This window comes from Peromyscus maniculatus, chromosome 18 (assembly GCF_049852395.1).
Source record: "Peromyscus maniculatus bairdii isolate BWxNUB_F1_BW_parent chromosome 18, HU_Pman_BW_mat_3.1, whole genome shotgun sequence".
Taxonomy (NCBI): Eukaryota; Metazoa; Chordata; class Mammalia; order Rodentia; family Cricetidae; genus Peromyscus; species Peromyscus maniculatus.
Window position 1 is genome coordinate 31313095 of NC_134869.1, and position 27753 is coordinate 31340847.

Sequence of the window (27753 nt, forward strand, 5' to 3'; positions counted from 1 at the left end):
CTCCTTGAGATGCAAGGTTTACATCATTTTTTTTCTAGTAATGTGAAAAACCAAAAGACAAAATGTTTGAGCATCTATCCGAGACATTCTAGTGTTTGGTTTCTCATAATCCCAGTTATTACATGTCATTTCCAAACTTGCTTTAACTCACCTTGTAAAAGTCGCTCATTGCCAGCTGTCACTAACACTCCATACCTCAGGTTCTCAGCTTTTTATTTAAGCATATCATTGTCTTTCATTTATAACCATCAACTGCATTATATTCACTAGATATCAGAATAGTTCCTTCTACATAAAATTTTGTCTATTAAAGTATTGGGTTTGCTGTCACTTTTATTTTAAGCATTCTGTACTATGTTCTGTTTGGTGTCAGTGTCTTTAGTTCTGATTTTTTCAATTTTGTCCCCTCTCCTTTTCCTTGACTTGTTAGTCTGATCCAACCTCTTCTACCTCATCTGATGATTATCAATATGTTATGGAAGCTAAACTCCAAGAAATGATCTCCATACGTAGGAAGGTAGTCCTACTGGACTTTACTTTCTATCGCTAAATAGAATCCATCTAAGTTTTTTTTTCCTTTTCATTTATAAAAATTATGTTACTTTTATTTATTGATAATCGACCATCTGTGCAGTTCAGTGCTTCAGGAGCTTAAGATTGGACAATGGCAGGTTTGTGTTCAAACCATGCACAGTCTGCATGTTACATTTGGCTGAAATCATTGCTCATAAATAACTCCAGTGTTTTGCTGATGCTTGAATGTAACGGGCCTTTGTAGCTGACACATTTCAAGCAATGCTGTTCAGCTGCCTGTTTAAAGAAAGTTTATTTTTGGAAACTATGTTTGCAGTTGGTAGTAGCTTGCTTTACATTTTATTTCAGTTTATTTAGATGGGAGGAATTAACTCCTGTTACATTTTAGGTCCACTCTTCCTATTTCTTAACAGGCTGAAGAGAGGCATGGAAATATTGAAGAACGTATGAGACACCTAGAGGGTCAACTGGAAGAGAAGAATCAGGAACTTCAAAGAGTATGTATGAAGCTTTTCCCTCAGTCATGACTTTTTGAATGCACAGACTTCATATTTGAGGAAAACACTCTTAATTAAAAGCCATGTTTAAAATGTTGGTTATGTTCTGGGCTTTTGAAAGAAAATAGTTTCTGCAAATCTAATCAAAAACATACATAAAATTATACTCAATTCAAAACCAGTGAAACTATAAAATTAACCTTGAACAGCACTGAATAATTTCTTTTCTCATGCCAAATATATTTTTGCTCTTTTTCTTAAATATAAGGCCAGGCAAAGAGAGAAAATGAATGAGGAACATAATAAAAGATTATCTGATACCGTGGACAGGCTTCTGACGGAATCCAACGAGCGTCTACAGCTGCACTTGAAAGAAAGAATGGCTGCTCTGGAGGAGAAGGTAGAGTTGCAGACATGGGGAGAAGCACATGGATGTTTGGCCATATTGTCTAGGTTGTGGTGTTTTCCTACCCTGCTGTAATCATTGTTTGTGACAGGCATTCAACCGACTTTCCATAGTCTAAAACTACTTGATATAATCTTCGGGAGTGAGTCAATGATTTCAATGAAATACTAGAACATCGTGTTTTGAATGAGTAACTATATGACACATGATAAATATTAATAGGAAAATGCTTGTAAGAAGAAAATATATTAATATACACTGTGATTTATGATAAAAAATTTCATTCATCTTTTCATTATTTGTAAAAGTATACTAGAAAGACAAAGAAAAATATTGAGTGTGGGTCTGCTTGAAACTAGTGAATGTTGAATCTAATAACTACCAGCACTAAAAGCCAATGTATGAGAGATTATGACAGCGAGAGGATTATTGCTATTACCAGTAGAGGGTTTAGGAGCCTCTATTTCCAACTACATTGTTTCAAGAAGTGTGCTTATGTTCAGCCTGAAATTTGATTCACCATCATGTTTGTCACATTAATACCTGGAAACTTTCACACCAATCAGAATTTTTAGAGCTAGTGGCCAAACCCAGACTTAAATCAGAGAAGTAATCATTTAAACCTCAGGAGGACAAATTATTTCAGAAATCTAAACAGAATTTCACTCACTGTCTTATTTAGGCATTTTCCACTGACATAAAAATCAGGAAAGGCAGGGAAATGTTTTAATGAAATGTTAATGAATTTTGATTTATTGACACATTAAGAAATTAAACATATTGCTAGTGGCTGGCCCGGTACTCACCACTTATTTGAAGAATAGCTTAATTATTTCTCCTTTAAAACATAGTCTGAGAAGAATTGGAGTATTAGCTCTGAGGGTAATATTTAGTCTGTTTATCTATCCAAGTATATCAAGATAGCACTTCTCATTTAAATAATTTATTTTGCAAAACGTTGAGTGTCACTTTTAAAGATTTCAATGGAACTTAGTTTCCATAGAAACCAGGAAATAAATTTACCAAGGAAGGAATCCTAAAAGATTCTTGAGTGCTAAAGTATGCATATACAGATTTAAATATTTTCAGCATATTGCATCTTTCTTTTTTTTCTTTTCCATAGAATGTTTTGATTCAAGAATCAGAAACCTTCAGAAAAAATCTTGAAGAATCTTTACATGATAAGGTATTATGGAAAAAAGTTTGCCATTTATCTTATTCACATTGATGAATATATTGTGAAACAAATGTGATAAAATAATTTTGTGTTCTACTCTAAAACTATTTTAACTTTGTTTGCTTATAGCAAGGCATAAATTTATGTAGAAATTGAACAGTTTTTAGTATTGAACACACTGAAAGCCAGTTCTGAAAACAAAACTCTAATGTTAGCTTATAATCACTAACTAATCACCTTATTGGCTTGGACCTTATATAAATAAAACAAAAGTATATTTACTAAATTTTATGTAGTTTGAGAAATTATTTCTGCAAAAGCAATTTAAATACCTATTATACAGAAGAACTGTGTCATTAAATATTTTATAGCATTATCCTACTTCTAAGGTAATTGAAAATCTAGTAGAAGAAGCATGTCTTACAAAAAGTGATTTATAATTGCAGCAACCAAGGGCCAATTTGGTGAGATTCACCTGAGCCGCAGGTAGTAAAGATTACAGTACACTGATGATATAAAGAAGGCTTCGGGGACTCAGGATGTGACTCAAGATTCAGGCAATGACAGATGGTGTTGAAAGCCTTGTAAACACCAGACACAAAGCCTGGCTATAGGTGTCTGTTAGTTTTGACGATTATTCATAAGTGTGATACTTTAGAACTGGATAGGGATTTGATGAGGACCAGCCATTCATATTGTAGGATATGTGACTTAACTGCCCGACAAAGCATGGATTATAAAAAAATTAAAAAAAAAAAACAAAAACTTAAAGTTGTGATAGTAATACATAGTTTCCTACTTCCTTTGCCTTGTTTCCTTAAAACTTCATTTAAAATATCAGTTTAATATGCGTCCTCTAGTTGGTAGCTGAAACACACAAAAAGGAATAGTGGAAGAGAAGGTTGAAAGGGCACGAAGAAAGGAGAGAATAAAAGAGAAACAGAAAGGAGATAAAAGGGAGGTAGGCAGAAAAGAATTAAAAGTTTATCAGCGGCACAATAATACACAAGGTACTGAAAACATTACAGGAAAAGGAAATTTAACAGTTTTCTATGATTCTATATTTTTGTGATAATTGAAAAAATAATAATCATTTGGTTCTATAGTTGGAAAGTCTGTACTCCTCTAATATATAGTTTGACACAACACTATAGCAGTGGTAACTAAAGGATGGCATTGAATTATTACTGAATGTCTAATAAAGACTTCACAGAGGATATCATATTTTAGTAGGCTCTTATACACATGTAGTGGACAGCTAGTGGTCCAGGGGGAGGTTGGACCCTATGGAATAGCACAGAGGAACCAAGGATGAGTGAATGAATCATCAGAATCTTGCTGGAAGTACCATGTGTGTAGTGAAACAGTTCTGACCAGATTGTGAATTTTGGACTTGATCTTGTTATACAATGTTAAGTTATTTAAAGTTATGTGGGCCCCTGGCAAGATCCTCAAAACCTACTCCCCCAACACCTACTCAAGCCTGTAGCTGCAACAATCTGCCCAAGCAGCCAACATTCCAAGTCATCTTATGCATTGTGTCCTTGCTAATGTCAATCTCCAGTAAAGGTATTCTTAGACCAAACATCACTGTGGGACTGCCATTCCATACAGCCAAGCATACTCTCCGATCTTAGTGCATCTATAATTGTTCAACTGTCCACTCAAGTGACTAGGATCATAACCCGCCATCAACAATAACTCCTACATATCAAGTCTTCCCTGTTTTTATTTTTTCCTTGTGACATTTATCCTTGAAATCTAAAGTATGTACACTCTCGCAGTTCAGTCCCTGGCAGATTTATTTGATCTCATAGATTTCAACAACTCTATGAATTTCTAAGTACTTTCATATTTAGATCACCTACTGTGTACTTTTCCAGGAAGAAGTTTTATGTTTCAGTGTCAACTCATGTTATCATTTAGATACACACACACACACACACACACACACACACACACACACACACACACACACACACACACATCTGATTTAACATATCAATTTTCCACAGTCTTACCATACCTGCCCCTGACTTGTCCATACCAAGCACCACTGCCACCTAACCTGGCCAAAATGACCAGCAATCTTCTGAGTAAATCACATATAGCATCCTTTCCCCCTTTATTCATGTTACAAAAACTAAACTTGAAGCTATTGATAACTTTTGTGTTTATATAATTTTCCTCTGTCCAACCTAGTAGGTAAATTCCGATACTTCTATCATCAAAACATAATAAAAATCTATCCATTTTGTCCCAATAAACGTTTGTATCCACTCTCATGATTCTGTTTATAATTTTTAGAGAGCTCCAGATAATTGTGTTTCTTCCCTGCCTCCAGATTTCATGCAACCCTTTATTCACAGCTGTTACAATGATCATGCAATAATGCTCTTCTGCTCAGATTCCACCCCCTCGTTTGTTCCTGTTCCTATTCAAAATAAAAATCTAGATAGTTTTAAAATGCATTGAGGGCCTTTCAGAACGGCCAGCTGCCTTTTCCCTTCACTCAGTGGTAATCTTACTTTAATCCACACCCCACCTATGTTTTACCTTGACGTCTCTAACGCACCAACCCTGGGGTTCTGTCCTGTCTCACCAAATATACTTCTATATGCTATGTTCTTTCTAATATGTTCTCATGTTTTATTCAGGACTTCACTCAAATGCCATGATATGTGGGGCACACATGAGCTACAAAGGTTTTGCCGAGGGGAAATATTATATATCATCTTTTCATAATTCTTCTGTTTTCTTCTTAACAATATAATTTAGCTGTGCATTTTATTTATCAGTTGTCTGTTTCTACTAATGTACATTCAGTTATAGGCAGCTCATTCCTTGTACACCAGATGTGCAAAAGAGAAACTCAATGAGTATTTTTCTGAAAATAAGAAAAGTACGTAATTTAAAAAAAATTATTTAAAGCCAAATTTTTATTTGAATATCTGTATGTTTTGAAGTGATGCTAACAGAAGAAGTTGCATCAAATATATTGAACCTAATAAACAATTTACAAAACTGTCAAAGGATCTTAGGGTAAATAGGATTAAGGTCCTGAAAATTTAAAGATCATGTAATAGAAATGTCACAAATCCCACAATATCATTCTGTTAGCTGCTTTTCAATTGCTGGGAAGATACATCCTGTCCAAGATAACTAATAAAAGATAGAGTTTGTTAGGGTTTACAGTTCCAGAGGGTGAGCCTGTGACCGTCATGGCAGAGCATTGGGGCAGCAGTTAAGAGTTTAAATCCGATCCACAAATAAGAAAAGGACAGACAATTAACTGGAGTATTGTGGGCATTTGATACCACAGAGCCCATCCCACAATGACATACATCTTCCAAAAGCCACCTCTCCCAAGCCTTCTGCAACAGTTCCACAAACTGGAAACAAAATATTCAAATTGATGAGCCTCTAGGTACCATTGTCATTAAAACCAGTCATAGTATGGTAAGAAAAAGAATATGAATCAATAAAATATAAGAGTTGGCTACTGAGAGAGAAGCTATAAAAACTAAGGGCTCATTAACAAGCATAACAGAACCAGTTATTAAACTGTTATGAAGTAAGTTCATGAGCACTTAGCTAAGAGCTGTGAGACAACTCCAATCTTCATAAACTTACTCACTGTGGTGTTTAATACCAATCAGAAACAGTTATAGGTAGACAAACAAAAGCAAGTCTGTAGTTAGGTTATTGACAGCCAGCCAATCTTTCATGCTAGCTTTATAATCATAAGTATATTTTATATATTCATTTATATACATCTCAAGAAATCTTAAAAGTTGGGACTCGGCTTCCTTTTATGATGGAATTCTCCTTAAATCATTGTTCTTTACTGGTGTGCCCTTCAACCTTGATGGAAAAAATGGAAATTCTCACTTTATAAGTCAGGATTCCTTAGAGGAAAAGAACTGATGAAGTGAACACACACACACACACACACACACACACGGAAAGTGGGCCTATTATAGTGATTTACAGACTGTGGTCAAACTGATCCAACAGTGGCTACCTATCAATGTAAGGTCCAAGAATCCAGTCAGTCCTCATGGCTCAAAGTCTCAGTTTGTCTTCAGTACACACCGAAATCCTGAAGCCAGTGAAGGAACAGACTTGCCTTGGAGAGTGAGAGAAAGCCCTTAAAGAACAAGCTTCCAGCTGGGCGGTGGTGGTGCATGCCTTTAATCCCAGCACTTGGGAGGCAGAGCCCCACAGGCGGATCTTTGTGAGTTCAAGGCCAGCCTGGTCTACAGAGCAAGATCCAGGAAAGGCACAAAGCTACACAGAGAAACCCTGTCTAAAAAAAAAAAAAAAAAACGAGCTTTCGTCTTAAATGTCCTTTACATAGGCTTCTATGAGAAGAGGTGGCCCAGATTAAAGACAGATCTTCCCACCTCAAAAAGATCTGGTTTAAAAGTAGGTCTTTTCACTTCAAATGAATTAATTAAAAAACAACAACAACCAAAGATTACTTCTTCACAGGTGAACCCAGCCACTTGGGTTTTCATTAATTCCAGATATCCTCAAGTTGACAACCCAAAGGGTAATCATCACATTCACTTCCTGCATAAAGATGTCTTATTTAACTTAAAACTAGATGTGATTTGTCTTTTGTATCTGAGTGACGTATTTATATTCATAATTTTAATAATCTCACAAACTGGCAAATATTTAGGATTAATAAATACCAGGGAATAGAGGTGGTTTTGTTGACTTCTGTTATTGCCATGTTCATTATGAAAGGTGAACACAAGTATATTTTCTATTTATATCCAGTCTTCTTTAATAAAATGTAATCATTTTCCCTTTTAAATATTTATTTTTCACAACTGAATGCTGATACACTGAATGTGACCATCATCTGAGTAACTGCTTTTTGATTTTTAGGAAAGATTAGCAGAAGAAATTGAGAAGTTAAGATCTGAACTTGACCAAATGAAAATGAGAACTGGCTCTCTAATTGAACCCACTATATCGAGGTAACATTAAGTTAAATGTTTATTTATAGTTCAGCAAACATCAATGTTAATTTTCTTATACTTTTCTTCATTCCCAAGTAAAATAAGGGTCTCATATTTCTCAGTAGACATTGTCATATTTATAATCCACATTTAGAGACAACTTTCTAATTTGCAAATCATCTTTGAATATGTGCAATCAAAATATATCTGAAAATCTTTTGTGTTCTATGTACATGTATATAGTTGTAAGTGCACAAACAATTCTTTTTTTCTTTTCTTTTTTACTAAGAATTTTTCTATTCATTTTACGTATCAACCACAGATCCCCCTCCCCTCCTTCCTCACACCCCCCAGCCTTTCCCCCATCCCAACCCCTGTTCCCACCTCCTTCAATGCAAAGCCTCCTGTGGCATGTCAGCAGAGCCTGATACATTCAGTTAAGGGAGATCCAAACCTCTTCCCCTGGACAAAGGCTGTGTAACATGTCCCACCATAGGCAGTGGGCTCCATCCAAAAAGCCCACTTATGCCCTAGGGATGTGTCCTGATCCCAATGCCAGCGAGTCCCTTAAGCAGATCTTAAATTAAAAATAAAACATACATATAGAGATTGCACTGTTTTCCAAGAGGAGATATTAAATTTTTCTTTTTGTTTTCATTAAGTTACTATTTTCCTTTTATTGAAAATGCATCTCTTCTCACATAATATATCCTGATTATGGTATGATCTTCCTCCCTCTACTCCTGTCAATTCCTCTCCTTTCCCATCTGGATCCACCTCCTTTCTGTCTCTACTTAGAAAATAAAAAGGCCTCTAAGAGATGAAAATATATAATATTATAAATTTAATATAATAAGATAAAACACAAACTAACACATTAGAAGAGGGCAAAGAAACAAACAAAAGGAAGAAGCCCAAGAAAAAGCACTAGAAATATATAGAGATGTATAGAATCAGAACATAATATATATTATCCTAAGGACCCATGCAGGTCCTATACATGCTACTTCAGTCTCTCTAAGTACATACATGTATGTGTCAATCCTATTGATAGTAGAGGGCCTTGTATCTTTGGTGTCCTCAATCTTCTTTGGTTCTTCAACTCTTTCTACCTCCTCTTTCATTGAGTTTCCTGACCCCTTAGGGGAGGGACTTGATAGATACATCCTATTTAGGGCTGAGTATTCCAAGGTTTCTCATTCTCTGCATATTGTCTGGCTGTGAGTCTCCATATTTATCCCCATATGCGGCAGGAGGAAGCTTTTCTGATGATGGCTGAACAAGGAACTTGTCTATGACTATAGCATAATGTCCTTAGAGTCATTTTATTGCTACTTCTTTTGGTAGAACAGTAGTGTTTGGTTTTGGCCTAGGTCAATGGGCTATTCAGTCTCTGGTTCTTGATCACCAAGTGGCATCAGGTATGGTCTCATCTCATGCTCTGGGCCTTAAGTCAAATCAGATGTTGGTTATTCCCACAAGTTTTGTTCTACCATTGTACTAGCATATCTTGTAGGCACATCACCCCTGTAGATCAAAGGTTTTGTAGCAAGGTTGGTAGTTAAATTTTTCTTTTGATAGTGTGCAGAGTACCTTCTTGTGCCAAAAAATACTAGAAGCTGTAGGTGAAGGTTCAGTGTAGGCACCAGTTCAACTCTTCCATGTTTAAGGAGTTGTATAGATATTGTCTTCAGCATTAGGGATTTGCTGTCAGTTTCTGGAGAACAACCTAGCTATAGTCTTGGAAACAGCCTGGGTTGTTTGTAGTTGCCCTGGGAACCCTTTGGCTAACAATTCAATTAGAGGTAACCCAATCCCAGTACTGGAAGCTTCATTTGGTGACAAGAGATGTCCAGTTGGGGCTCTGTCTTCCCTATTATTTGGCAATTTCCTTTATATCACCTTCATATATATGCATACACACACACACACACACACACACACACACCACACACACACACGTGTGTGTGGTGTGTGTGTGAATATATGTGAATGTATGATGTATGTTGTGGTTGATATATTATGCACCCAAATAAACTTATTTGAGGGTCAGAGAACAGAACAGCCACTATATTAAACATAGAGGTTAGGCAGTGGTAGCTCATGCCTTTAATTCTAGCATTCTGGAGGCAGAGATCCATCAGAATCTCTATGAGTTCAAGGCCATACTGGAAACAGCCAGACGTGGTGACACACACCTTTAATACCAGCACTTGAGATCTCATGTCTTTCTTGGGAAAGACACATGCATTTAATCCTAGGAAGTGATGGCAGGAAGCAGGAAGGTATATGAAGGCAAGAAGACCAGGAACAAGAGGCTTTTAAGCTTTTAGGCTTTTAGCAGCAGTTCAGCTGAAATCCATTCAGATGAGGACTCAGAAGCTTTCAGTTTGAGGAAACAGGATTAGCTGAGAAGTTGTCGAGGTGAGGTTAGCTGTGGCTTGTTCTGCTTCTCTGACCTTTCAGAATTCACCCCAATACCTGGCTTCCAGGTTTGTTTTTGTTAATAAGACCATTTAAGATGCTTGCTACAGTGTGCATATGCATATATACACATATACATATATACAGATATGTGAATATATGTGTGTATATGCATATAGTTGGAGACAAATTTCTAAATGGTCTTATTAAATAAAAAATAGGGAGCCAAATATAGGGATGAAAGCCTGAGAGATCATGGAAATAGAAAAAGCCACCAGCCAACCTTAACTCATCAACTCTGCAGCTTCCAAATGCAAGTTAACTCTTGTGTACCCATACCTTTATATGCCTTGCTTTTCTGCCCTCTCATTGGCTCTTAGCCCAGCTACCTCACTTCCTTGTCACAGCCTGTCTATACAGACCTCCAGGTCTCTGTGGTTGGTACTGGGATTAAAGGCGTGTGTGTCACCACACTTAGCTCTGTTCCCTAGTATGGCCTTGAACACAGAGACACTGCCTGCTAAGTGATAGGATTAAGGGCATGTGCTGCCTGACTTTGTTTATTTAAAATGGCTGGCCTTTTCCCCTTGATCTCCAGGCAAGCTTTATTTATTGAAGCACAAATAAAATATCACCACATATATGTATATGAAGATTCTACTGTATTAGGTCTCTATACTACTACCCTTCAAGTGTTTCTTAATTATAGCTGTCTCTTACCATATTCCCTCCCTCATCACATCTTCCCTACCCCTCCTCTCTTGATCCAGTACTATCTTCCATCCATTCATAACTATTCTATTTCCCTTTCCTATGGAAACGTATCTATCCCCCATTAGTCTCTTACTCTATACCTATCCTCTGTGGTTCTTTGGACTGCAGCTTGGTTATTATTGCCTTAAGAACCAATATTCACCTTTAAGTGAATACATACCATGTTTGACTTTCTAGGCCTGCTTTACCTCACTCAGGATATTTTTTTTTCTAGTTACATCCATTTATCTGAGAGCTTCATGATTTTAGTTTAACTGCTTCTTAGTATTCTATTTTGTAAATGTACCACAATCTTTTGATCCATTCTTCTGTTAATGGGCATCTAGGTTATTTCCAATTTCTGACTATTATGAGTAGAATAGCAATGAATATTATTGAGCAAGTGTATGTCCAAGAATGGTATTTCAAGATCCTGATGTAGATTAATTCCCAGCTTTCTGAGGAATCATGACACTGATTTCCATAGTGTCTGTACAAGTTTACACTCTCTCTAGCAATGTATGAATCTTCCTCCTCTTCCTCCATCTTCACTAGCATGAATTTTTGATTAATCTTAGCCATAGTGAAGGGTAAAAGATGAAACCTCAAGGTAGTTTTGATTTGCATTTCCATGATGACTAAGGACTTTCAACATTTCAAATATTTCTTAGCCATTTGACTTTGTTTTTTGAGAATTCTCTGTTTAGATACCCCATTTTTAATTGATTTTGTTGATTTCTACTTTGTTGTTGTTGTTGTTCTTTATATATTTTGAATATTATCCCTCTATCAGATCTGTAGCTGGTTAAAAATCTTTTCCTACTTTGTGACCTGTCTCTGTCTGAATGACATTGTGCTTTTCTATGCAGAAGTTTTTCAGTTTCATGAGGTCCTAATGATTAATTGTTGATCTTAGTAACAGTGCTAATACTGTTCTATTCAGAAAGTTTTTCTTGTGTCAGTGAGTTCAAGGCTATCACTTTCTCATCTATCAAGTTTAGTGCATCTGGTTTAATGTTGAGGTCTTTGATCCATTTGGAGTTGAGTTTTGTGCAAGGTGATAAGTATGGATCTATTTGGATTCATCTATAGGCATCCATCCAGTTTGACTAACACCTTTTGTTTTTAGATGGTTTCTTTTTTCCACTGTTTATTTCTGGCTTCTTTATCAAAAATCATGTGTCCATAGGTACATAAATTTATGTCTGGGCCTTCAACTTGATTCCACCGATTGAAGTGTCTGTTTTTTCTTAATGTGTCCAAAGCAGAAATGTGAGAGATCCTTATAGTGACTGAACAAATATTTTCTTGTTTTAATCAATTGAAAATTAATATGGGAACTGGAATTACATATGAAAAAGAAGCCTTCATTGGAATTTAGCAATGCTCACCTCTTCTATCATACCATCATTAAAGAAAGAAGACACAAGATTATCAGTTAGTAGGTTGATGAATATATATGATGATAGATAGCTCCATTTGACAATAATATATGTATAATTTGGTTTTTCTCTGTTTACTAAGACAAAATGAAATTTATTCAGCTATATATATTTTTAGGAAGCACATAATGATAACATTTGAAACTTTTGTCAATAAATGCTTTACAGAATTGCACTTTTTTTTGAGAATATTATCTCCACAAGAGCAAAAAATTGTGCCTGCTTTGCTAATAAGTGTGTCCATGGCACCACACAATCTGTCTGGCCTATAGTATGCTCCCGGTAAAATGAATGATTATCTAGAAATTCATGTTTCACATGACCAGATAAAATCTAAACTAAAAAGTTCCTATTGGGTAGGTTAGAAAGATAGCTCAGCATTTTAAGAACATTTGTTGATCCTACAGAGATGAAGGTTCAATTCCTGGAAATCAAGTGGTTGCTTAAAACCATCTGTTACTCCAGCTACAGATGATCAGACTCCCTCTTCTGACTTCCCTTGGTACCAACCTTGCACATAGGACACATAAATTTATATATATATATGAGAGAAACTCTTACATATTCAATAAAATAAATATAAAAATTTCCCTAAAAATGCTTTTACTCTTTGCAGAAGAACTATTAATTAACACAATATCCAAAAGTTGAGCGTGTATAAGTTCAGTTTAGTAGGTGAAATATAGCTTTGTGGCCACAGAGATAGCCCCAAAATCATGTACATTACTAAATTAGTGATATGTTCTCACAAAAGTCAGAGAGATAATGGCAATGACAGTGGTGACAATGATGGGGATGATGATGATGATGATGATGATGATGATGATGATGATAAAGAAATAGAAATATCTCATATATCATAGTAGTCAATGCATACAGCTATCCATGCCTAACCAGCACATCAATTGTATTCTAATATGTCCAAATCCATGTCCATATCTTTTTTGTATTCAGTCTCAGAAATGGTGTTATAAAAATATATAAAGCTCCAATAATAAAGTGAGGCTTCCTGACAGCCTGACACCATGGCTTTCATACACAGAAAAGGTTGCTGGGACCATAAAAATCAGTTACTCATGAGGAACGAGGTGGAGATAAAACCACATATGTGAGGCTCTGCATTTTTAGACTTCAGGTGGACATGTTTGCTGTTTGGTATGGGAAAGCATTTTTCCTATTCAGATTCTCACAATATATTTTTCAAATAAATATGTATAATTAATATATCCAAGTTATCACACCAGCTTTGCAAATTAATTATTTTAGAAGGAGGTCTTTATTGCACATGTCATATCACAAGTAATTTTTATAAAATTTAGTGATACAGTTACATTGATGATCCTCACAAGTCATTGCTTAAAGAAGTGAAAGACAATTTTTAATTAAATTTATTTATTTTGTGTCTGGATCACAGTTTCCCCTCTCTTCTCTCCTCCTATTCCCTCCCCTACCTCCTCTCTGCCCTGCCTCAGAATCCATTCCTCTATTCAGAAAGGGGCAGGCCTCTCATGGGTGTCAACAAAGTGTGGCATATCAAGTTGAGGTCGGACTAAGCTCCTCACCTAGTATTAAGGCTTGGTAAGGCAACCCAGTAAAAGGAATAGGTTCCAAAAGGCCTACCACAGAGTCAGGGATAGGTCCTACTCCTACTGCTAGGAATCCCACAAGTACACCAAGCTATACAACTGTCTCACCTATGTAGACATCATTTGAAGGCAAATGTATGGAATTAGAAAAAAAATCATCCTGAGTGAGATAACCCAGACCCAGAAAGACAAATACTGTATGTGCTCACTCATAAGTAGATATTAGCTGTAAAGTAAAAGATAACCATGCTACAGTTTACAGTCATAGAAAGGCTAGGTAACAAGGAGGGCCCAAAGAGAGACACATGGATTTCCCTAGGAAGAGGAGATAAAAGAGATCCCTGGGTAAAGTAGGGGTGGATGGGCAGGTAGGGATGAGAACATGAGGGATCAGGTTGGGGTGTGGTGGAGGGGGGAATAATGAAAGAGATGTCTCGATGGGGTGCATTTTGGGGTCTCGTGGAAATCTGGTGCAAGGGAATCTCCCATGAGTTTGCAAGGATGTCCCCAGTCAAGATTCATATCAGGAGTGGATAGATACCCTGAACTGGCCTTCTCCTGTATCAGATTGATGAAATGCAATTTTAAAACTTACTTTGACTTGCTAAAACTCTCTAATATATATGCAGAAAATGCTTTGAAAATTTAATTGGAGTGGAAAAATAGCTTCTTTTTTCTTTTGCTAAAGAACAAACTAAAATAAAAAGTGACAAAAGTAGAGAGGCAAGCAGTCATTTTACATGAACGTTGTGCAGCATCCCTTGTAGACGGGTGCTGGCTCACATGTTTTCTTTACAGATCTATTAATCGTGTTTTATTGGCCATACAGGGATGTACTAGGGCTTCAGTGATGATGAAAACAAGTGATGCTGAAAGGAAACAGGAAATGGTACCTTGTAGACTGTTGCAAAGACTAAATGCCAAAAAACTAGAGTAGCATGTGGCAATTGGACATTTAAGTTGAAACTCCAAGAATGCTAGACATATAAACATGTTAAGAGACCATTTCAGCAGAAACAATAGCATATCCAAAGGCTCAGAAATAAATGAAATAAAGTGTAAATTATTGAAGGAATTGAATACCAGTCAGTTAAGCTGGAAGGAGTAAGTAGCTAATGTGAGTCTATAAACTAGGAAGTCCCAAGAGGCCTCAAAGAGACACCAAGGTGTTTTAAGCTAAATACAGATATTCGAGGTTTGCTGTGTCCCATAATTTTTAAAATGACATAGAATTCAGAGAAAAGAAAACAAAACAAGAATGCCATTTTCTAGAATGACAAGTTTTAATGTTAGACACCCCACTGTGATGCCCAAAGAAACATTGACCTGAGCAGTCATAGGTAAAACAGACCTAGGTTATTTTGATGTAGGTTGTCTGGGGACTACAATTCCATCCTTTCACTCATTAATCCACTGGAATTAATAAAGTACTCACAGTGTAGAAGGCACATCTTTCTGGATGAATAATAGTGACTAAAATTTAATCTTTTTGTTAATAAAATGAAATGTTTGTCCAACAGACAAAGTTATGCCATTTCTGAGTATGGCTTGGTTAGTCTACTTTAATATATGATTCATTCCCTTTTAGACAAGTGGATTTTCAGCCCATGTTCATTGCTATAAAATATTAAGTAAAGTCATCTGTTCGAAGAATAGTGCTTGTTTCATTTGATCTAATTAATTTTCTGGTAAGACAAGGTCTTCCTTAAGTTGGGTTATCATCGCCCACTGCTACAAACAGCTTAAGTTCATTTAAACTTTATAAATCTTGACAGATATAAAATAAATGTTGATCTCTAATCTCAAAGTGAGTGAAGGAAGGGGGTATCATCAATCAGTAGGAGCCCCAAACGGAACAGAAAGCACCTACTGCTGATGAATCTGTGATTTCATTTTATAGGACAGCATGAAGTCACTTTTGTCATCATCATCGCTATTACAGAAATAAATTGAATTTGCCGTAAATCTATGCACAGACAATGTGCCTGACTATGTTGTGATTACAGTGTGGTTTATTACCATGTTTATTGAAAACCAGTGTGGTGGTATTTTTCAATTGCAATTTTCCACCTATTTCATCTCTAAGCAAATTGCAGCATCAAGGGTGATTACTAAGATTTGTCTTCATCTTGTCACGATGATTTACACAAAGCTAAAATCCAAGCTCTTTACTAAAATAAGATTATTCACTGTAAAGTAAGCATTTTACTGTTTCTCTAAATTGGACAACAGAATAGTTCAGGATAGAAAATGTCAGTGAATTTCTCTATAATTGATAAAACTTACAAGTTCTGAACTCACAAGTTCATACATTTTTCAGTAAGCACAATGCAAAACACTTAAAAAGATAGCAATAGCCCAACAATCCAATTAAGAAATGGACTATTGAAATAAACAGAGAATTTTCAACAGAGGAAGCTCAAATGGCTGAAAGACATCTAAGGAATTGCTCAACATCCCTAATCATCAGGGAAATGCAAATCAAAACAACTCTGAGATACCACCTTACACCTGTCAGAATGGCTAAGATCAAAAACACTGAAGACACTTTATTCTGGAGAGGATGTGGAGCTAGGGGAACTCTCCTCCACTGCTGGTAGGAATGCAAGCTTGTACAACCACTTTGGAAGTCAACATGGCGCTTTCTTAGAAAATTGGGAATCAATCTCCCCCAAGATCCAGCTATACCACTCTTGGGCATATACCCAAGGAATGCTCAATCATACCACAAGGGCACTTGCTCAACTATGTTTATATCAGCATTGTTTGTAATAGCCAGAACCTGGAAACAACCTAGATGCCCTTCACCTGAAGAATGGATGAATAAAATGTGGTACATATACACAATGGAATACTACTCAGCAGAGAAAAACAATGACATCATGAGGTTTGCAGGCAAATGGATGGATCTAGAAAAAAATCATCCTGAGTGGGGGTAACCCAGACTCAGAAAGACAAACATGGTATGTACTCACTCATAGGAGGATACTAGATGTAAAATAAAGATGACTAGACTCCTACTCGCAACTCCAGGAAGGCTACCTAGAAAACAGGACCCCAAGAAAGACACAGGGATCGCCCAATGACAGAGAAATGGCTGAGATCTACATGAACAACCTAGATGTGAGTGGGGGTAATGAAGGGCAAGGGTCGAAGGAAAGAGAGCTTAAGGGAGCAGGAGATCCCAGCTGGATCAAGAACAGAGAGGGAGAACAAGGAATAAAAGACCATGATGGATGAAGACCACATGAGAATAGGAAGAAGCAAAGTGCTAGAGAGGTCCACAGAAATCCACAATAGACTACTGGCAATGGTCGAGAGAAAGCCCGAACTGACCTACTCTGGTAATAGGATGGCCAAACACCCTAATTGTCGTGCTAGAAACTCCATCCAATGACTGAGGGAACTGGATGCAGAGATCCATGGCCAGGCCCCAGGAGGAGGTCCAGGAGTCCAATTGGCGAGAAAGAGGAGGGTTTGTATGAGTGAGAATTGTTGAGACCAAGATTGGAAAAAGCACAAGGGACAAATAGCCAAACGAATAGAAACACATGAACTATGAACCAATAGCTGAGGAGCCTCCAACTGGATCCGGCCCTCTGGATAAGTGAGATAGTTGATTAGTTTGATCTCTTTGGGAGGCATCCAGGCACTGGGACCGGGACCTGTTCTCAGTGCATGAGTTGGCTGTTTGGAACCTGGTGCTTATATAGGGACACTTGGCTCAGCCTGGGAGGAGGGGACTGGGCCTGCCTGGACTGAATCTATCAGGTTGAACTCAATCCCCAGGGGAGTCTTTGCCCTGGAGGAGATGGGAATGAGGGGTGGGTGGGGGAAGCAGGGGGAGGGGGGAGAACAAGGGAATCCGTGGCTGATATGTAAAATTAAATTAAATTATAAAATAAATATATATAGCAATAAATGGTAAATATTAAGATATAGACAAATGAGAAAAAACACACAGAATGTCTAGAATTTAAATCAGTCGACCTTGACTATTAATGTTGACATGTTTCATTATAGAACAACATTGAGAATCATAAGAAGCAACAAGGTTATAAATGTAGTCTAAAAATGAGAAAATGTACCTTACCTTCAAGAATGAAAAATTTACTGCATCATCTGACACACACACACACACACACACACACACACACACACACACACACACATCCAAGAGCATAACAAGAATAACACATTCTTTCTTTCTTGAGATTCATCTGCTTGAGAGATTCTGCCTTATTGACAATTTAGAAGCAGGCTATGGTAAATTTAATTTGTGAGACTCGATATTTCTTCTGTTTTCCAGAACGCACCTAGACACATCGACTGAGTTGCGATATTCAGTTGGTTCTCTCGTGGACAGCCAGTCTGATTACAGAACCACTAAAGTAATCCGGAGGCCAAGGAGAGGCCGTATGGGTGTGCGAAGAGATGAGCCAAAGGTGAATGTCTTCTTCCGATGTTAGTCATTGTAGCTAAATATACGATGCTATTCTAGATAGAATTTATAGTAGAAGAGAATGCCAAATACCAGCATCAATTTTTGAGGATTAAAAAAAATGACATATTGTAAAGTTAACTAATGTAAGGCATCTAATATGTACTGGAGTTTTCCTATTTATTTATATATTTGTCACTATTAATTGTGTGCAAATTTGTGTAATAATTTCAGGAATTTTAAGATTTAGGCAAAGAAAGATTTCAGTGTTCCACAGTACAGAGCTAGCACACTGATTGATTCAAAATTGGAGTTAGATGTAGGTAGGTAATGAGAGATACCATGTTTTAACCACTATATTGTATTATATTATATTGTATTGTATTATATTATTGTATTGTATTATTATATTATATTATTTAATGATATTATATAATATCAATATTATATAAAATCAATACCAATTATCAACCAAAATTATCAACATTATATAATATAATATAATGATAATATAATATAATATTATCATTATATTATATTATATATTAAATTTATTATATTATTTATTATTTATTATTTATTATATTATTTATTATGCTATTATATTATTATTTTAATTGCCAAGCAAATGGATATTTAGAGTGGTTGAATTCTTGAGTACTGATGTATTTTTACCTAAAATTATGAAAATGTTTTGTTAAAAGTTGCTATTTTAAAATACCATTTCAACAGTACGTACAGTTGTTTAAAAAGTGCCTGGGAAGACCTGTTCAAGATAAACTATGACTCTGTCCTTTTAATCAGTAACTTTTCATATTTAACTTTTAAAATATCATATGTGCATACAATATTTACATCATGTTCACCACTGCCTCTCCCTGTCTAACTCTTCCTATATTCCCTACTCCTTCTCAAATGTATGGCTTCTTCTTTAATTATTATTGCTACATAGGTATGTATGTATATTCAAAACAGCCTCTTGAGTCCATCATTCCATATTACAAGAGACCAAGAGTATAACTTACGTTATGTCAACCTAGTTACAGGACATACATTAAACATATAGAATATGTTAAGGACAGTATAAAAGAATACTTTTTTTGAGACTTTCAGATATGAGTAATGTATTTATGTAAAATTTCCTCTTCCTTCTCTTTCTTCAACTCCTTCTGTACCACTTCCACTTTCTCAAATTCATAGCTTCTTAATTATTATTGATATATGCATATACATACATATTTACAACTATAACCCCCTGAGTTGTGTGTATGTGTCTAGGGCTGACCTCCTGGGATTGGAAAAATTGCCAGAAGGCTTGTACCAAGTGAAGACTGATTCTCTCTCAGCAGCCACTATTTGCATGGAACTCTCCATCCAGGGGTGGGACCTTGTGGGATCTCCCTAACCCATGTTGAAATGTCAGCTGGTGCTGTCCCTATGCAGGCCTTCTTGAGACAAACCTATCTCTCAGATTCAGTGAATTAATAAACTTTTAAGTCAGATTTTTGTTTAATCAATGCAGCTGTATACAGAAGTGGCACAATTCCTCTGTGCCCTAAGTATATTTTGTTCAGACAACCATTTATACATATTCAAAATATTGTTCTTCTTTTTCATTAACAGGCTCTTAATGCTTTTGGTTGATAATTGGTATCAATAGGTCACATGTAAATTAATCTATCACAGTAGCATCCAACATTTGTGGGAAACAGAAAATACAAACAAACAAATAAAAACAAAATAGTATCAGTTCTTTTCTTCTTACTTTGAGAGAAATAAATTTGTGTTCTTTGGTACCAAAATAACTAGTAGCACAAATACTACTTCAGACCTTTAGTCATTAATTCAATATCCCACAAAATGTAATTTCTTCTCCCACATAACTAATTTTGAATGACCATAGCAGTAAAGTTAATTATATTTAGAGCATAAAATTTTAGGGCCTGTCTATTGAGAACACAGTTGGCAAAACAATTGATCTGTTGGTTACTCAAAACTCTCAGAAGAATATTTGTTAACTAAAAAAAACATAAACCATTAAAACTATCATGTTTGCTTCAAAAGTTTAATGAGACATGGAATTATGTTGTTTTTCAATACTGGAAGTAATATTTTATTCAAATCTATTAAGTGAATTTTGAGAAGATGATTATTATGCCCTATGCTATCTGTTCATTTTTATGTGCTCATCTTTTCATGTGCAGGTATGACTAACTACTATAAGAAATAACAATGCTTAAGTTTAAGCGAAGTCTGTTATATTTGGAAATCTGGGCAGGGGGAAGTGTTGCAAACACAAGAGCTTTGAAATAATCACCACCTTGAAAGCTGATTGAAAATGAATCACCTGAAAATTTATCATCACTGCTCCTTCTAAAGTATTGATTCAAGGGAACAGTTGAGAGCCACTATCTCATAAGATATCAGGGCAATATTTTATTGAACTATTAGATTAAAATATTGCTACTTGGTCTGCATTTGACCGAGCAACTGTTAAGGCATGCATGCTTGTCTTGGTGTTGCCGCTGTGGTTATCAGTTTTCAAATTCATTGTTTTAAATCGAGTTACTGATTTGCTCACTTGTCACTCAGGTGAAATCTCTGGGGGATCATGAATGGAACAGAACTCAGCAAATTGGAGTCCTAGGCAGCCACCCATTTGAGAGTGACACTGAAATATCCGATATTGATGATGATGACAGAGAAACCATTTTTAGCTCAATGGATCTTCTCTCTCCAAGTGGCCATTCCGATGCCCAGACTCTAGCTATGATGCTTCAAGAACAATTGGATGCCATCAACAAAGAAATAAGGTATCAATAGGATGGTTTCAAGAGCTTAGAAAACCTTTGTACTTAAAATACGTTTCTCAACCTGTGGGGCTTGGCATCTCCTGGTGCCTTGTTAGGCCCACAGAATATCCGTCTCCCTCATGCCTGCTGTTTGAGAATGTGCCTTCTTACAAGATGCACTCTCTTCAAAGAATATATGGAAACATACAGACTAATGATGTTGAGGACTATGTGAAAGAATAATTTTATATTTTAGAGAATTTTACATATTAGTACTGTATTTATATCATTTCCTCTCTTTCCTTCCTCCCTTTAGCTCTTCCTCTGTCAATTCCACTCCTTCTCAATTTCATAGGTTATTTATTAATTTTGATATATGAATATATAGAGAGACAGATCTATAACTATAACCTGATGAGTTCATTTAGTGTGGCTCATTTAAATATGTGTGTGTTTATGAATGTATATGTGTATGCATGCGTGCGTGCGTGCATGCGTGCGTGCGTGCGTGCGTGCGTGTGTGTGTGTGTGTGTGTGTGTGTGTGTGTGTAGAGATGACTAGTTGGGATTCGATAATTTATTGGAAAACTAGTCCCTGAAGAACACTGAATCACTTTCTCTCAGCAAATATTAGTTTCCTGTAGCCCTTCATCTAGGATTGGGATCTTGTGATATTTCTCCTATACCCTTTGGTGACTCAATTGGTATTGCCATTTTTTGGATCTTATTTAAGGAATCATATTTTTGAGGTTTCATTGATGCAACTTCACTGTCATTTACAGAATCCTTGTTCTCTGGCTCTTAGAATATTTCCTCCTCTCATCCATGATGCTTCCTGAGCCTTAGATGAAGGGGTTGTACTGTACATATATCAATTGGGTCTGTGAAACCCATAGTTAGTTTTCCTCTGCATTTGGAGTAGTTGTGGCTCTCTGTAATGGCCCCCATTAAGCAACACTGATGAGGAGAAAGAGCTATACTTAGCTGTGTGTCTAAGGAATGTACTTAGAATGCAGTTAGACATTACACTGTTTTAGGAAAGTAGATAGCAGGCTGTCCTCTAGGGTCGAGGTTCTCACTAGCTATTGGTTTTGGGAACAGGTTTACAATACCAGACATAAATTCCCTCCTATTGAGAGAATCTTAAGTTCAAATAGACGGCTGTTACACCTCTTGAGATATCTTGACTTTCTAATCATTGTTGTTTATAGGTGTTCCAGCTGGATAGAACTATTGATTGATTTCTCCCTTGGCAGTTTGAGTAGCTCATTCTGGGACTGTGGGAGCTACCAGGGAAGAGTCTTCAAGATCAGTTCCAGCTCAGTTCATTCAAGCACTCTGTCCAAATTGTTTGCAAAAACATTGGCAAAAGCTTACATTGTTTTGAGTTTCTGTTGGCTCCTGGCCAACAACTCGAAAAAAGGGTTTCCCAAACTTTATTTTTTTTTTTCATAGTCTATGACTTTTGGAGGGATCACTGTTACTCTGAGTGGCCTAACTTTTTTTTTTTTAATTTTACACACACACACAACACATGTTTAAGCAAAAATAAGGTGATTCCCAATGGATTTCAGAACATCCTAGGTGCTATTATTCCAACTTCCTTCCTCTCTGTGTGTTGCTCTCCCTCCCCTCTTCCCAGGTAACTCTCCCCAACAACTCTTCTCATTTCCTTTAGTGTCCCTCTTCATTTTTCTGGTATCTGTGGTTGCTCCATGTTATATACTCACATCTAAAGGTTTGGAATTAAGATTCACAAGTTAGAAAGTACATGCATTGCTTATCTTTCAGGGTTGGGGTTATTTCACTCAATATAATGTGTTCTCGTTTCAACCATTTACCTGAAATTTTCATGTTTTCATTATTCTTTGTGGCTTAGAAAATATCTGTCCAGTAAGTCAAAGGTTGCTTATTTAATGGTTTAGATCATTCATATTTCTAATGCATATTTAGATACCTGTATTCTGGTGATTGCATCACCTTTGTGAGCTACTGTTGCTTCAAATAATAATGATATTAACAATGGTACCTACCACAAAAGGCAATGAAATGTACAGAAAATACTAATACTAGAGGAAAATATACTAATTTCTTGTAATTTTATTGGTGTTTAATATCATTTTAAAAGCATAATTTCTTTTCATTTAATATCAATGAAGCATGTATTAGTTGGCCTGGGCTATTATATATCAAACGGTGCAGGCTGTGTAAGCACATATAAAATTTTATTTCTTCATGGTCTGGGAGAACATGAAATTCAAGGGTAAGATTCTGGCGGGGTTTAGTGTCTAGTGAGGGCTCTTTTCCCAGCTTGTGGGAAAGGCTAAGTGGCAGGAAGATAGAGAGAGAAATGAGACAAAAGAAAGAGAGCAGAAGAGTAATTAACTCTATCAAATTCAGGTCTCACCCTTATGACTTCCTAAAGTTTTCATCTGAAAATACAGTGACAGCCCATGGATCCAGGCTTCTTTGGGATATCTGTCCGTTGCAGAGCATATACTAACAGCAGTATATTTGTACTTCCCTGGCAGAACTAGGGATTTGAAAATTAATTATTTCTTTAAATAATGGCATAATCTAATGCGGATACTTCTATTCTTAGTAACAAATATTAAATTCTTTCAGTAACTATCTCATGAAAAGACGATTGCTTTTATACTTGAAAATTGATCTGCTGTATTCATTGGGGCCTGAGACTTGTCTTGCAATTTGGCCCTACATTATTTCAAAGTGAAACCCAGCTTGACATACATTTCTTTTGAAAATTAATTAGGGATCTTTGGCTATGGTCATCTACTGTTCTCCCAGTGGCCCTGGGTTTGATTCCCAGCACCCACATAATGGTTTAGAGCTAACTGAAACTGCAGTTCCAGGGGATCTGATACCCTCCTCTGGACTCCACAGGCACCAAGTATGGACATCCTGCATAGATGTACTCACACTCATAAAATAAAAATAAATTTCAAAGAAGTAATTAATATTCATTCTATCTGAAGGTTAAATATCTGCAAATTTGTATTTCAGTTCATAAACAATTGGATTAGTCAATGAATTAATTTTTAGATTTTACTCCAATATATTTCAAATTGGACTTAGGTTTTATGTGGATTTCTTTGGAAAATGAATTACTATTACTTATATCTATAAGTTAAAATTTTCACACATATATATTGAAGTTCTTGGCCAATCAGATTGATAATGAAAATTTCTTCCTATATTTAGGAAATACATGGAAAACTTTTCTAATTCATGTACATTCCTTAAATATGAAAGACTTAACATATGTGGAAGATATATTTTAATTTAATGCCATAGCTTGAATAGTCTATTCATCTTTTTATATTCTAGATTTGTGTGTATGAGAGCTAGAAAGAGAGGGAGAGGGAGAGGGAGAGGAGAGAGAGAGAGAGAGAGAGAGAGAGAGAGAGAGAGAGAGAGAGAGAGGGAGGGAGAGAGAGAGAGAGAGAGAGAGAGAGGGAGGGAGGGAGGGAGGGAGGGAGGGAGGGAGGGAGGGAGGGAGAGAGAGAGAGAGAGAGAGAGAGAGAGAAGAGAGAGAGAGAGAGAGAGAGAGAGAGAGAGAATATCTATATCTGGACCCTCCTGAAACTTCTTGCCAGGCAAGCTGGCTTTAACTTCATTATTATGCCACATTTCTCTATCTTCTCAGAAGTGGGATTATAGGCACATACCACCGTGCCTGGCTTCATTATTGTTTTGTTTGTTTGTTTTTTAATTCATAGCCAATGAAACATATAGAAGTTGTGTTTAAATTACAAGTTATTTCATAGTACAATTGAAAATGTTTTATAATTGCACATTATATACACAAGGGATTGTTGATGTAGATATTTTCATTGTGCAACTAAAGATGTCAAACTTCAAATTCCAAGAATACACCATAATAATTTTAAAGAAAAAAAACACACATGTTTCTCAACATAACTAGTAATTCTATGCAGTTTAAAGTTGTACAACTGCAAAAGGAAACGGAAATGCTAGATTTGAGGCAAAATTTCACAGTATTAATCAGAGTAATTTATTAGGAGAAATCCAATTGCCAGTAGCAATCTCATAATGGAAACAAAAATTAATTATATCTTCTAGGCTAATTCAAGAAGAGAAGGAATCTACAGAACTGCGTGCCGAAGAAATCGAGAATAGAGTGGCTAGCGTAAGCTTGGAAGGCCTGAATTTGGCAAGGGTCCATCCTGGTACCTCCATCACTGCCTCTGTTACAGCTTCATCGTTGGCCAGCTCTTCTCCCCCTAGTGGACACTCAACGCCAAAGCTCACGCCAAGAAGCCCTGCTAGGGAAATGGACCGCATGGGAGTCATGACTCTGGTAATGATTACGTATCCAGAGCAACTTGACTTGTTGTTACTCGTTCTTTAGCTACAGAATATTTCCTCTCATCTGGTTTTCTGTGCTTTTTATTGTCTCTTTACACATGTAAATAACTTGTAAATTTGTTTACCACTACAGCCGTTTGTGGTAGTTACTAGTGACCATCATTCATTAATCACATGATGGATTGAGGGAACAGTAGCCCTTAACTGTGAGAAAACTATCTCAAAGTCACTCGGAAGGCAGAAGTCTAAATACACATCAGAAATTTGAGTGACTAAAACCACCAAGTGTCTTTTAGCAGACGAGGAATACATCAGTACCTTTGAAAAATACAGCTAATAGCAACAATTATGTACTGTAATAAAGAGAGATAAAAATGTACAATTTTGCAGTATATAATTTCTAGAAAAGCTGCCAAAACAGCGGCATCACTTATTCAATGTTTCTTTTAATATTTCATATAAACACTTTCACATTTCCTTTTTGATTTTTTTTCATTTATTGTTACATTTGGATATTTAAGTCAGGAAGTGCACTAGAAAGAACTGGAAGGATTCAGTCCACATATTAAAAGTAATATATATATCCTCTCGTCAATTTCACTGGACTGACTCCTGCATTCTACAAGGTGTGGTCGTTTACTGCCCATCACAGCATGAGCTAAGAGAACACTTTCTCCGTTTAAGGGAAGAGATAACTAACGCTTTGAAAGCAGGGATAAACTGCCTTTGCTAAAATGGAGCTGAGTTTTCCTAAAATTTGCTTAACTACAAAATTATATAATGTTTTGTTCTTGATATTAGTTGAATAAATTAAAAACTTTGCAAAAATGAGGTAGAATACCGTTTCTTTGATGAAGATTAAAATTATAAAATTCCAACTAAAATAGAACAGTTTAGTGACAGAAACTAATTGAACTAGAAATAGATGATACACACTGTAAAATCCACCTAGCTATAACAAAATGGAGAAACATTAATGATACCATAGATTCATCTGAATTATATGTAGCATTTATGCCCAGAAGACCTCGAATTGACTATGAAATTATATACTGCCCTTGAATATGTGTGTATGAACCCCCATCTGAATAGAAGTTCATTTCAATGTCTAAATTTAACAGTAATTGTTCTTAAATAATGTACAATAAGTTAATAATTTTGAAATATTTTAATTTATAGTTAATTTATATAAATACATGTATGATTCTGAGTCCAATTTGCATGTGTATAGAGATACATACATATTTCTCACCATAGGAAAAACAGTCATATAAGTAAATGAAATTTTATTGTATGCTCAAAGGTTTTAGTTCACCATCATGAAACTTACTTTATATGGAGAATTTAGATATTATTTTGATTGGGAACTGAAACAAAACTATCTACGGATTTGGAACATTGCTTATATTCAAATTCTATAGTTAGGAAATGTCTAAAGCAACGAAGTCTACATAAAATAAAGGAACTAAAACATTGCCTCTTTCAAGTATTTCAAACTTCCTTTGTGCTCATAGGAGACTTGATATCTAAAATATTTTTAAAATACATAAAAAGCCAACCAATCAGAAAAACAATTAACTAATCAGAATTCATCTCAACACAATGCAGCTCTAAGTTTTGGTCGATGCATTGAGTTATACTCATTAAATGCACTTACACACATCATTCTCTGCTTACTAGAAAATCTACAGAACATTCCTCTAATCTTAGTAACTAAAACTATTGACATCTCAGCCTTAGCTTCAAATGTAATAAGGATGTACAAGTTATTTCCAATGCTACAGTAAGAATCTTGGTACAAAGAGCACAATTTAAGTAGTGTTTACATCAATTGTACTTTAGCAATATCTGTGATGTTCTTATTTACTTATACTTTTATGGCAAAGTGTTTTCTCTTTAAAATATATTCTTAAGCCGGGCGGTGGTGGCGCACGCCTTTAATCCCAGCACTCGGGAGGCAGAGCCAGGCGGATCTCTGTGAGTTTGAGGCCAGCCTGGGCTACCAAGTGAGTCCCAGGAAAGGCGCAAAGCTACACAGAGAAACCCTGTCTCGAAAAACCAATATATATATATATATATATATATATATATATATATATATATATATATATATATATTCTTAATGCCCATATTATATTGATATTATAATTATCGACAAAATATTTTATCAATTGTTAAGAATTTCATGTAATATATTTTGATCATTTTGACTCCTCACATATTCCCTAACCTACTCCCATGTCCACACACCACCTCCAAAACCCCCTGCCAACTTTTATCTTTCTTTTTTTGTAACAACCTGCCAAAACCCATTTGTGATGCCCATATATCCACAGAAATGGTGTCATCCATTGGACTGTGTTTGACCTACAAGGACA

At 36.0% G+C, this 27753-nt stretch overlaps 1 protein-coding gene across 18 annotated transcripts in view; it reads left to right on the top strand.

Annotated features, from left to right (window-relative positions):
* The window catches only part of Ppfia2 (PPFI scaffold protein A2), a 465396-nt gene that overhangs the window by 364211 nt on the left and 73432 nt on the right, over positions 1 to 27753 (top strand). For 10 of the 18 annotated variants that reach the window (XM_076553860.1, XM_042263608.2, XM_042263606.2 and 7 more), the window contains 7 exons: positions 948 to 1031; positions 1300 to 1431; positions 2561 to 2623; positions 7514 to 7605; positions 18102 to 18237; positions 20826 to 21046; positions 25130 to 25367. In XM_076553860.1, the coding sequence (XP_076409975.1) occupies positions 948 to 1031; positions 1300 to 1431; positions 2561 to 2623; positions 7514 to 7605; positions 18102 to 18237; positions 20826 to 21046; positions 25130 to 25367 (966 nt within the window). Of the gene's footprint in view, positions 1 to 430; positions 518 to 947; positions 1032 to 1299; positions 1432 to 2560; positions 2624 to 7513; positions 7606 to 18101; positions 18238 to 20825; positions 21047 to 25129; positions 25368 to 27753 lie in introns of all 18 variants that reach the window. The other 8 variants (XM_076553855.1, XM_076553854.1, XM_042263595.2 and 5 more) reach the window with 1 other exon arrangement.